This window comes from Oncorhynchus tshawytscha, linkage group LG31, assembly GCF_018296145.1.
Source record: "Oncorhynchus tshawytscha isolate Ot180627B linkage group LG31, Otsh_v2.0, whole genome shotgun sequence".
Classification (NCBI taxonomy): Eukaryota; Metazoa; Chordata; class Actinopteri; order Salmoniformes; family Salmonidae; genus Oncorhynchus; species Oncorhynchus tshawytscha.
The window spans coordinates 4,867,664-4,880,601 of NC_056459.1; the positions used below are offsets into that span (position 1 = coordinate 4,867,664).

The following is a 12,938-nucleotide window of genomic DNA, read 5'->3' on the forward strand; positions in this document are numbered from 1 at the left end:
TGAATACTTATGTAAATGGGATATTTACGTTTTTTATACATTTGCAAAAATGAATAAAAGCCTTTTTTTGCTTCGTCATTATGGGGTATCTGAGCTCTGAGACATCTGGTTTTGGAACCACCAAGACTCTTCCAAATTGAGCAATCGGGGGAGAAGAGCCTTGATCAGGGAGGTGAATACTTATGTAAATGGAATATTTACGTTTTTTATACATTTGCAAAAATGAATAATAGCCTTTTTTTGCTTCGTCATTATGGGGTAATCAAGTGTGTAGAATGATGAGTAAATCAATTTTAGAATAAGGCTGTTCCAAGGGGTCTGAATACTTTCCGAATGCACTGTATGTAGGTCAGTGGAGGCTGGTGGGAGGAGTTATAGGAGGACGGGCTAATTTCAGTGGCTGAAATGGAATAAATGGAACAGAGTCAAACATGTGGTTTCCATTTGGTGTATGTGTTTGATACTATTCGATTTATTCCATTCCAGTCATACAATGAGCCCGTCCTCCTATAGCTCCTCCCACCAACCTCCTCTGATGTAAGTAATTGCCATACTGACCTTACTTTCTTAATATTTTTCTCCTCTTTGGTTACTAATGTTTTTCTCAATGCATCTATTTCCCCCACCGCTTACTACTGCACTGATAATATGTAAATATTATTACAGTGAATATGGTTTAAATTTTTTTTAAGTCAGTGCCCTGCTAAGCACACTGCTGGATTGTGAGACTGGCTGGTTGAATGAGGAAAATATGCGGTCCTTAGATCGGAGTGGATACAATTGCCCGAGAATTAGAGTCATTTTGAATCTCCCTGACACTTGGTGCCCGGCTCATGGACACTTGTGGTGCTCATTTGAAACCCCTAATGTGCTGTTGTGTTGAGTGGTGGGTGCAGAAGTTAGAGGATGCAGTAAGCTCCACACATGCCTCATTACTCTGTACTGTGGTACAATGCCACATGCACAGGTCCGTGCCAAAATAACCCAAACAAGTGTCAGGGTTTGAGCTAGGCGGAGTCAGGCTGGTCTTGTAGTAGAACCAAGTTCTCTAGACAATTGACCAGGATGCATTACTATACTAAGAAAAATATAAACGCAACATGTAAAGTGTTGGTCCCATGTTTCATGAGCTGAAATAAAAGATCCAGGAAATGTGTTTACCTTCCTGTTAGTGAGCATTTCTCCTTTGCCAAGTTAATCCATCCACCGGACAGGTGTGGCATATCAAGAAGCTGATTAAACAGCATGATCTTTACACAGATGCACCCTGTGCTGGGGACAGTAAAAAGCCACTCTAAAATGTGCAGTTTTGTCACCCAGCACAATGCCACATATGTCCAGAGCTGTTGCCAGAGAATTTAATGTTAATATCTCTACTATAAGCCACTTCCAACGTCATATTAGAGAATTTGGCAGTACGTCCAACCGGCCTCACAACCTCAGATCACGGTTAACCACCCAAGCCCAGGACCTCCACATCCGGCTTCTTCACATGTGGGATCGTCTAACACCAGCCACCTGGACAGCTGATGAAACTGAGTCTTTCTGTCTGCAATAAAGCCGTTTTGTGGGGAAAAACTCACCCACTCACTCACTGCCCAGTCATGTGAAATCCATAGATTAGGGCCTAATGATTTCATTTCAATTGACTGATCTCCTTATATGGACTGTAACTCAGTAAAATCGTTGAAATTGTTGCATGTTGCATTTATGATGTTGTTCTGTATAAGATGAATCTTCCTTTCTGCCATGAGGTGGTGGTTTGTGGGGACTCTTCTTGTGCCATCTCTCAGTGTGGTGCATTATGGGATCTCCCTTGCCAGATCACTAGATAGCACAGGAGGTTGGTGGCACCTTAATTGGGGAGAACGGGCTCCTGGTAATGGCTGGAGCGGAATCGGTGGAGTGGTGTTTGATGCCATTCCATTCGCACCGTTCCAGCCATTATAATGAACCATCCTCCTCTCAGCAGCCTCTACTGCTAAATAGAGCATTATGGGTGAAGTAGGCAAGAATTGCCTTTCTTTTTCGGCATCAGACCTGCCCAATTCTCACTTGAAACATCGTTTTTTTGTGTTTAATAGGCTAAATTACACATTATTTTAACATATGACCCCAGAGTGACCTGTTCTTTCAATTTGTAGTCTATGACTTTTCAGATTTAGATATTATTATTTATCCCTAAGTCGTTTGGATGTAGTAAACTACTTTTTCAAAGCAACTTTAAGGGGTAGCTTAACGTCTTCCATTGTGACGCAATTGGTAGCTTGGTAAACTATATTTTCAACACTGCAGTGTGGTGCATTATGGGGACACTGGTACTTACCCCCTGTGAGCATGAGGGCACACTTGCACATGCAGTTGTCATTGTCCATGTCCTTGGTGCTGAAGTCTGCCCCGTGGATCACCATACTGCTCTGCCTGCCCGCTGTCCCACTGTGACTCTTCAGGAACAGTCTGAGAGGAGGAGGAGGACAGAATAAGGGGATTGGAGGGAGAGTGGAGAAGAATACAGGAAGAGGAGGACGGAATAGAAGAGGGGGTTTAGAGGGAGAGAAGACATAACAAACTGTAAGAGACCTCCTGAGAGAGTTATATTTTCAGCAGTGACTGACTGTGTGCATGTGCTCTGCAAACAGTCTCTACACCTGAGTCAACATAAACGCATTAAAGAGAGAGAAAATAGGGAGAAGGGTAGACAGAGTTGTCTGGAACGTACGTTTTTCACCTGCAGGGCTCAGAGCAGCCATTTACAGTATAACAGGAGCAGAGAGACCAAAGACCAAGTCATTAAGGGCTGACCCAGGTACAGCCCACTGAGGTACCATCAAGTAGGCTACATACTGTTACTCTCCTACTGGTCCTAGTCCTGTACGTCTCAGATGCACAATGTCTCTCCTTGTGTGTATGCACTATTCCCACTGTCTTCCCTCCTGTGTTCATACAGTACAGATTGATACAGTATTCTCTGTCAGAATGATCACAGAGTCCTCCTGCGTTTACTATGACAGGCCTATTACTATTACCGTATAGTAGGTTATTTTTGTGGAGAGAAAGCATATTAACCCTAAGCCACTGCATGTTACAGTATGGCAGGCCTGCTGTCTGCAGGGCGGCTCAGTCTAACCTGCACATGTGGAACCTGTAAATCAACCAGGGCTCCAGATGTACTGGTGAGAGACGCAGTTAACCAGTGGGCAACATACAGGATGGGGAGGGGGGACCAGCATGACGGAGCCCCAGTCTGGAGGCACCGTGGCTGGGGTTGGGCTGTTGTCTCATGCTGATCTACGGACATCTGCCATGTCCCCAGAACAATGCGTTTTGTGCTGTTCTATTTTTAGGTTGAGTGACTGGCATTGGAAGGAGACAAGACAATGTTGATTTAGGAGGTGATTGACAAGCGTACTCTTGCATCTCAAATGCAGATTTGTGCTACGATGTCATTAGGATACTTGACATCGACTAACGTTGGAAGCTTGCTGACGATTGAGTCAATGACTCCAATCCATACACCTCAGAGTTTTCCTCATCCATCCACCCACTCCGTGACTACCATTATCAGATCCGACTCGATATTTCTCGCCACTCAGCCCCTAACAGTTCTCCTCAACTGGAAACGAATAGGAACTATATGTGTCTAAACACACTTGAGGGTTTGTTGTTGCGAATTGTAAAATCACTCTTGGTATGAGAGCAGAAATGCTGTATTGTGGGTCTTCTCTATCCTGCTGTGACCTGCATCATTAGGAGCTCATTCTGTGGTCTGCCCTTCTCTAACCCACATTATCACATGCCTAAGAGCTTTCTCTCCCCAAAGATGGACTCTCAGAGCCAATAAACACTGTTAGAGGACCTTGCCAATGTGTCTGCTCTGCACTCTGAATCATATTCTGTTGAGCAAAATAATTTCCTGAGATCCATTGGCGTCAATCAGAATGGACAGGGGAGTAGGCGGGTAACAAGTCTTGGTCAAGTTGTGTTTTTTCCTATGAGAAAGGTTGGATAGGCTGTTTTCTTTTATTTTGGGGGGGGGAGGTATTCACCTGCAATACTGGTGGCAGTGTTGTGGATAAGAAAAGTGTGTAGCCAGAGACGACATGCCCAATGAAACTGAAGGGCGGTAAAATATATCTTACAAAATCTCTGTGCAATGAATTAATGCAAAGATCAATTCCGTTGCCCCTCAAAATGTGGTTGACTGACACTTATGCTTGTAGCCATGTGATTTCAGGTTAGATTCATGAAGTGGAGACATCGGTCAGTGGTGTGTATTCTTGGAGCAAGTCTTTAGACAGGTGTGTAGATGGATGATTTGTACAGAGAGAGGTGAAAGAAGTGACTATGTCACTGTTCGGTATGCAACTAAGCCACTAAACCAATACTGTACTATGTAGTGGAGAGTCATGGCTAATCAGTGGTTATATCGAAATCAAAGAAAGGTCGTATGAATTGAACATGTTGAAATTAGACATGGTAGTGGGGTGATGAAATAGTGTGCATTTATGGGGGTCGGAGTTGAGTGTGTGTGTGTATGTGTGGTGGGAGTAGTGAGTCTTCATCTGTGATACGTGCCGAAGCACGACTGACCCTTCAAGACAACAGAAGTCCTCGCAGATACTCTACCGTAGGGCCTATACCACTCATATCCCAAAACGCAGCTTAATTTCCTGGCAGTGTAACTTATGCTAATTCCTGGCCCACACAGTCCAGGATGTAGCCTGCTACTGCTCCGATAAAGAACAGACACAGACTGTGTATTTAGAAGACATTTACACAGCCTTATGACCGCACACAGAAACATCGCCAAGACACGCCATGAAAAGGGATTCTCCCCATGACACTCGTCTGACCTTAAAATCGTTTTGGTCTGTATTGAATGGGTGTGTTGTGTATTTACCAGACAGTTTACCAGCTAATCCAACTCCAATTGACATCTGCGTCCTGTCATGTCGTGCCTATTATGTGCTCAACTGATAAGTAGGGCGATCCGAGGCAGCAGTAACAGATTCGCTCAAGAGGAAGAGACGGTTTTCCTGTGTGAGTGCAGTTGTTCTGCCGTCTCTGTTTCTCGGCAGAAACGTTTAGCGTGTCATGTCACAGGCTGTATTTCTTCTCTAGTGTCAAACATCTGCGCAACCGATGCGGGACCCTTAAAGCCTCTGAGGACCAACCGAGCCGATCTGATTGGCTCTTGAGCAAATTAGATTGGCCAAGGCTCATTAATAAACACAATGTTGGATTGTGGGAGATTGATTTGGGCTTTCTCAATGACAGCCTGAGGGAAGAAGTGTTGGTGCCCTGCCATCTCATTCTGCTAATGTCTAAAGGGGATGCTGGTTTGTTAGTGCTCTTTCATCGTCGGATGTTGGATATTAGGATATATTCAAAAGGAATACAAATGGTAATGGTATTAATACTACACATCATTATTACCACTTTGTTGCAGATTTTGATTTCAATCGCAATAAGGAAAGGACTCTGGAGTATTGCAAAGGGAAAGGGGGATATCTAGTCAGTTGTCCAACTGAATGTACTCAACTGAAATGTGTCCCGCGTTTAACCCAACCCCTCTGAATCAGAGAGGCGCGGAGGGGCTGCCTTAATTGACATCCACGTCCTCGGCGCCCGGGGAACAGTGGGTTAACTGCCGTGCTCAGGGGCAGAATTACAGATTTTTACCTTGTGACCAAAATTGGGGTCAGTTGAGGATGGTTGTTTTATGAAACTAAGTGATCATTTGAAACTTGAAGGGACAACAATAGCCAAGCTTTCCCAAAATATAGTCAATACATCCTTGCCGAACCATATAGAGTATTCTATGCGCCAAATGACACGATATGCATCGACTCGTCCACGGAACCAACCTGCCTGCAGTCAATGCTTTTAACTCCAAGATGCTTGATGAAATTGCATTAGGGCAACACTCTATCATTAGTGTAAAGTCAAAACTACAACACCATGTTTAGAAGCACAGAACAACACTTCACAGCTAGGCCATATTGGTCCTACAAAGTACGTAGAGTTTGCTCATTCTAGGCTGAATTAGATCATGCTGCATCAAGATAGAACTGCTGCAATCTATCTCACTTCTCTTCTGTTTCAACCACTTGCATTAGGCTTACCTAAAAACCTGCATTTATGCAGCATATTTCACAGAGCAGTTTAGATTGAATTCACTCTTCTGCCTGCAAATGAAGCTAGCAGTAATTGAGTTCCTGTATCTGTAAGGCTCTATCAAACCACCAAGGCTCAACCAGCGACAGTTACATTTAACAGAGACTTCCACTATAGCTGGGGGAAAAAACACAGCCCTAAAGTGCTATAAGTCACGCGTGCCATAGAGGTCCATACATCAGGGGTGCTCAGAGGAGGCGGCATTCCTCCCCAAACACTGCAAAATAGAGAACATCATAAATATGTCTTTCCCCTCCATACGGGCGAGACATGTCAGACTGCGGCTAAACAACCTGTGGATAGGCCAGGGCCACAGCCCATTTCCAAGACTTCACAGATTTGTTCCAAGATGGCGTAGCAGTCGGATGTGTGTTTTGTCTTGTCCCGTGTAAATATTGTTTTCCTCTGTTTTTTCCCCTGATATATTTAGTGTATTTTCATTCTCACTTTCCATCTACGGACTGAATATACTCTCCTGCAACCCGCCTCACCCAATGTGGTACGGTCTGCTATTTTTATACTTTAGAACCGGAACCTCCATCAGAAGCTAGCCAATTAACTAGCTACTAGCTAGTAGTCAGTTAGCCACTGCTAGTGATCTTCACCGTTAACTCGGACACCAGCCAGCTTTAGCTCGGTCAATACCTGCCAGTCTGCACAGCGCAATATCAACCCAGAGCATATCGGACTTATTTTTCTCTACCACATCGCCGGATTCCTACCGCATGCTCTGAACCTTTACACTGGATCATCGCAGCTAGCTAGCTGCAATCCAAGTGGCTACTTCTGTCTAACGTCTCTGTCCCGAAACAAGCACCAGTTAGCCTTAAGCTAGCCTCGAGCTAGGCCCATCCCCGGCTAGCTAAAGAGGTCCACCAGCTAATTCTTGAGCTACAATACCAACAGGCTCTTCCGTTGCGACGTCACCGAAGGCCCATCTGCTAGCCCCGGCCTGCTAGCTGTCTCCAGCTCGCCTAGCGTAGTAGCGACTACTGAATCGGGTCCCTGACTCACCTACTGCTACTCATTGGACCCTATGCTCACTCGGCTACACATGCCTCTCCCTAATGTCAATATGCCATGTCTATTGCTGTTTTGGTTAGTGATTGATGTCTTATTTCACTGTAGAGCCGCCAGCCCTGCCCAATATGCCTTAGATAGCCCTTTTGTCCCCTACACATGCAGTGGCCTCACCTGGCTTAACTGCTGGCTCTAGAGACAAAACTTCTCTCATCATCACTCAATGCCTAGGTTTACCTCCACTGTACTCACATCCTACCATACCCTTGTCTGTACATTATGCCTTGAATCTATTCTTCCACGCCCAGAAATCTGCTCCTTATACTCTCTGTCCCGAACGCACTAGATGACCAGTTCTTATAGCCTTTAGCCGTACCCTTATCCTCCTCCTCTGTTCTTCTGGTGATGTAGAGGTTAACCCAGGCCCTGTAGCCCCCAGCACCACTCCCATTCCCCAGGCGTTCTCATTTGTTGACTTCTGTAACCTTAAAAGCCTTAGTTTCATGCATGTTAACATCAGAAGCCTTCTCCCTAAGTTTGTTTTATTCACTGCTTTAGCACACTCCGCGAACCCTGATGTCCAAGCCATGTCTGAATCATGGCTTAGGAAGGACACCAAAAATCCTGAAATTTCCATCCCCAACTACAACATTTTCTGAGAAGATAGAACTGCCAAAGGGAGAGGAGATGCAATCTACTGCAGAGATAGCCTGCAGAGTTCTGTCATACAATCCAGGTCTGTGCCCAAACAATTCAAGCTTCTACTTTTAAAAATCCACCTTTCCAGAAACAAGCCTCTCACCCGTGCCGCTTGTTATAAGACCCCCCTCAGCCCCAGATGTGCCCTGGACACCATATGTGAATTGATTGCCCCCCCCCATCTATCTTCAGAGTTCGTACTTTTAGCTGACCTAAACTGGGATATGCTTAACACCCCGGCCGTCCTACAATCTAAGCTAGAAGCCCTCAATCTCACACAAATGATCAAGGAACCTACCAGGTACAACCCTAAATCCGTAACCATGGGTACCCTCTTAGATATCATCCTGACAAACTTGCCCTCTAAATACACCTCTGCTGTCTTCAACCAGGATCTCAGTGATCACTGCCTCATTGCCTGCTTCTGTAATGGGTCCGCGGTCAAACGACTACCCCTCATCACTGTCAAACGCTTCCTAAAACACTTCAGCGAGCAGGCCTTTCTATTCGACCTTGCCCGGGTATCCTGGAAGGATATTGACCTCATCCCGTCAGTAGAGGATGCCTGGTTGCTCTTTAAAAGTGCTTTCCTCAACATCTTAAATAAGCATGCCCCAATCAAAAAAATTATCCCAGACTTAGTTTCACCTTTTTTTCAGCTTTCGTCATCAGTTTTACTACAGGGACACAGTCTTGGAAATTCGTGTTTGGGCGCGCTATGAAGACAAGACGCACCTGCTAAAATCGGTTTCCTATTGAACATACTTCTTTCCGTAGGAAATATTATAGTTTGATTACATTTTAGGCTATCGGAGGAGTAAATAGAAACGTATTTGGACTTGAAACAAAGTTTAGGGGTAGATTTTCGAATTAATTTCTCTGCACGTTGAACGAGTGGATTACTCAAATCAATGGCGCCAACTAAACTGACTTTGTGATATAAAAAATGATTTTATCTAACAAAACGACACTACATGTTATAGCTGGGACCCTTTGGATGACAAATCAGAGGAAGATTTTCAAAAAATGAGTTAATATTTAATTGCTATTTGTGAATTTATGAAACCTGTGCCAGTGGAAAAAATATTTTGATGTGGGGTGCTGTCCTCAAACAATCACATGGCATGCTTTCGCTGTAATAGCTACTCTAAATTGAATAGTGCAGTTAGATTAACAATAATTTTAGCTTTCAACTGATACAAGACACTTGTATGTACCGAAATGTTTAATATCCATCATTTTAATGATTATTTATATGAATTGCGCGCCCTCCAGTTTCACAGGAAGTTGTCCCGCCTAGCCCTAATACTGGAGTGATAGATGTGCAGATGATGATATGCAAGTAGAGATACTGGGAGGGTAAATAATAATATGGGGATGAGGTAGTTATATGTGCTATTTTCAGATTGGCTGTGTACAGGTACAGTAATTGGTAAGCTGCTCTGACAATTGATGCTTAAAGATGGAGAGGGAGATAAAGCTTCAGAGATTTTAGTAATTCGTTCCAGTCATTGGCAGCAGAGAACTGGAAGGAAAGGCGGCCAAAGGAAGTGTTGCCTTTGGGGATGACCAGTACAATATACCTGCTGGAGCACATGCTACGGGTGGGTGTTGCTATGGTGACCAGTGAGCTGAGATAAGGTGGGGCTTTACCTAGCAAAGACTTATAGATGACCTGGAGCCAGTGGGTTTGGCGATGGATATGTAGTGAAGGCCAGCCAATGAGAGCATACAGTATGTGTCATATTTGATTATGCAGTACTTACATTCTGAAGGGATTTTTCCAGAGAAGCACATCATAACATAACATATTTTTTACCCCTTTTTCTCCCCAATTAGTAGTTACCATCTTGTCCCATTGCTGCAACCCCCTCTCGGGACCACCGAAACACAACCCTGCCAAGCCGCACTGCTTCTTGACACACTGCTAGCTTAACCCAGAAGCCAGCTGCACCAATGTGTCAGAGGACACAATGTACAACTGGCGACCGAAGTCAGCATGCATGCACCCGGCCTGCCACAAGGAGTTGCTAGAACGCGATGGGACAAGGACATCCTGGCAGGCCAAACCATCCCCTAACCTGACATCACTGGGTCAATTGTGCACCACCTCATGGGTCTTCCGGTCGCGGCCGGCTGGGACACAGCCTGGGATTGAACCCGGGTCTGTAGTGACGCCTCTAGCACGGCATTAGACCACTGCACCACTCAGGAGACCACGTGTACTTTTGTTATATACAGTATGTATGCCTGTACAAGAGATGGTGTCAACTTGGGAAAATATGTTAAATATTTGGAGGGAAAAAAGAACATGTTGTAGATTTTGATGACTCTAAAGCCCATTGTCCTACACTACATACTGATTTAGGTGTATTTTTCTCTCTCCTTTTATGTGTGTAACATAACACTAATCGTGGCAGTCTTTCAAATTGACGTCTTTCATCTCTTGACTGACACAGTTCAACCTAGCCTGCTGGCTTCCTTCCTTTTATCTGTCTGAGAAGGAGGTTGGAGACGACCAAACCTGCTGAGGTCCAGGCAGTGCGTGTTGATGCACACCTGGCAGTCATTAGCCTGCTAAACCGCAGCCTGATTGGCTCATAGCAGAGGTTAATCACCATGCTCAATGGATCACTTTCGACCCAGAGGTGTCTGGCTGTAGCCCATTCGCTCGCCTGCCGCTGGGTGTCAAATAACACCATGGAGACAGACGGATATATGGACACACACGTATGTGCACACACACTCACCATTTTTTACTTTCCAAGTTGACACCGACTGTAATCACCGAGGTAGATAATACTGTATGCATGCCCTGTTAATGTCTTTCAAGTAGAACATTAAACCGCAACCCAACGGAAGGGCAATAACATATCAGAATAGTACTACAGCCTCTCACCTAAATGATCTTTGAATTTTATATTTACAACATAACGTTTAACACAGCTACCTTAGCATTTGATTTACAGACAGACAGTATTCAGCGTTGCTGCCTCAGGCAGACTGCAGTGCGGATGAGTGTTGGATGAGTAAACTGAGCTCTAGGAGTTAAGGGTATCAGTGATCCCATCTCAGTGCGAGGCTAGGACAGAGGGGTCACAGCCGAGCTAGAGAATCCCCCTGTTGCCAAGTCCTCCTCCAAATCCCTACATCAAATACATCTGAGGGATTTTCTGATTCCACCAGGGATCTTACCATTATCATATGGAGAAATCCCGGGATTTAGGGAACTTGGCTGGTTGGAGAGGAAGGATATTGAATAAAGATGTAATAGTCAGTTGAAGAGTAAACATATAGTGCTTTTCTCCAACGGAGAGGATTTCGGCGTACAGCGTTTAGCTGTAAACCTCACTTGTGTCCGTGCATACGTTTAGCAACTCCCATATAGCTTTTTTAACATAGTTTATTTTTTTTAAATCCAGAATTGATTGTTTTATTTAATGCCTAGGGTGCTGCATTAAATCTCCACATGCAACATTAAAGCATAAATGCAGTCAAATATATTCAGACACACATTCCCTGACCCAAATACGATATGGTACATGCATACAAGCACAAAATAACATGTGAATCCTTGCAAAGATTATGTTTACAAGCCTCTCGAGTGGCGCAGTGATCTAAGGCATTACATCGCAGTGTCACTACAGCCTGGGGTTCGATCCCAGCTGTGTAACAACTATCCGTGATTGGGAGTCCCAGTCAATTGGCCCAGCATTGTCCAGGTTCGGGAAGGGTTTGGCCAGGGAGGGCTTTACTTGGATCATTGCACTCTAGCGACTCCTTGTGGCGGGCCAGATGCCTACAAGCTGACTTCGGTCGTTCCTGGTTAAGCCAGTGGGTGTAAAGAAGCACAGCTTGGCGGGTCATGTTTTGGAGGACGCATGACTCGACCTTCACCTCTCCCGAGCCCGTTGGGAAGTTGCAGTGTTGAGACAAGATCGCAATTCGATATCATGAAAAAGGGGGAAAAAATATAAAAATAGCAAGAAATTTATAATGTAGAAAAATGTATCATCCTAAAGTACTCCTACTGTAGTAAGTATTTTATATTTATTGAAACTCTAAATAGCCTATAAAGGATTAACGAGTAGCCTAAACAGTTCCATAATTCAGTACTTCAATATGCATTGTTAATATGTCAAATGTTTCCCTTGGACCACTGTGGTACAGGGCCCCTACTCAGACTTATGTTGAAAAGGATGTTAGACATGGGTCAGAGCCCTTCTGTAGCGTGTGTCATGTTATCAACTCTGACCCCTGACTGATGGCTGTCTACTTGACCCCGTCCCATGAGGAATAACATGTATGTGGAGCTATCTCATGCCTGGCCGACCCCGGAAATACTCTCCCTGACCTCCCAGTCCATACACACACACACACACACACAACACACACACACACACACACACAAAATATCCTGGAAACGAAAAAACTTCATGTGAGGCCCCATCCATTTGTAAGTCACTTTGCAACAACATTGATGTTTTAGGTCACAGCACACCTTCGAAACAATTTACAACCATAATTTTCTTAGAATATTATTATACAAAACTTAGTAAAACAAGATTAGACACAAATGATTAGAAATAAGATCTGTCCACAGATTGGCCGTGTGAATGGTTGATGAGTCCAACAACAGTAAGTGATGCTGTTGTTGGACAGTATTGATCCTCTTAAGGTAAATTACAATTTGAACCCAAATCCATTGAGCTGATTGTTACATTCTTAGGAATTATAGACATCAACATCGATAACGTGTAAACAGATGAGTAACTCAATTCATGTATTCTGTCATTTGAATGATGGTCCCACAAATGTTGGCTGTGTTATAGACATCTAACATCTATTTCCCCTCCCTGCCCCTATGCAGTAAGAATTTCTTTCTTCCCATCTTCCCATAGCCCTATTTTCTCTCTCTCTCTCTCTCTCTCTCTCTCTCTCTCTCTCTCTCTCTCTCTCTCTCTCTCTCTCTCTCTCTCTCTCTCTCTCTCTCTCTCCCTTTCCTGCTCTTTCCTCCCTCCATCTTTCTCTAATAAGACATC

The 12,938-nt window shown here is 44.3% G+C and overlaps 1 protein-coding gene across 3 annotated transcripts in view; it reads right to left on the minus strand.

The window, feature by feature from the left end:
• The window catches only part of angpt1 (angiopoietin 1), a 62,852-nt gene that overhangs the window by 3,904 nt on the left and 46,010 nt on the right, over window positions 1-12,938 (minus strand). For all 3 annotated transcript variants that reach the window (XM_024396078.1, XM_024396077.1, XM_024396079.2), the window contains exon 8: window positions 2,327-2,457. In XM_024396078.1, the coding sequence (XP_024251846.1) occupies window positions 2,327-2,457 (131 nt within the window). The remainder of the gene's footprint in view (window positions 1-2,326; window positions 2,458-12,938) is intronic.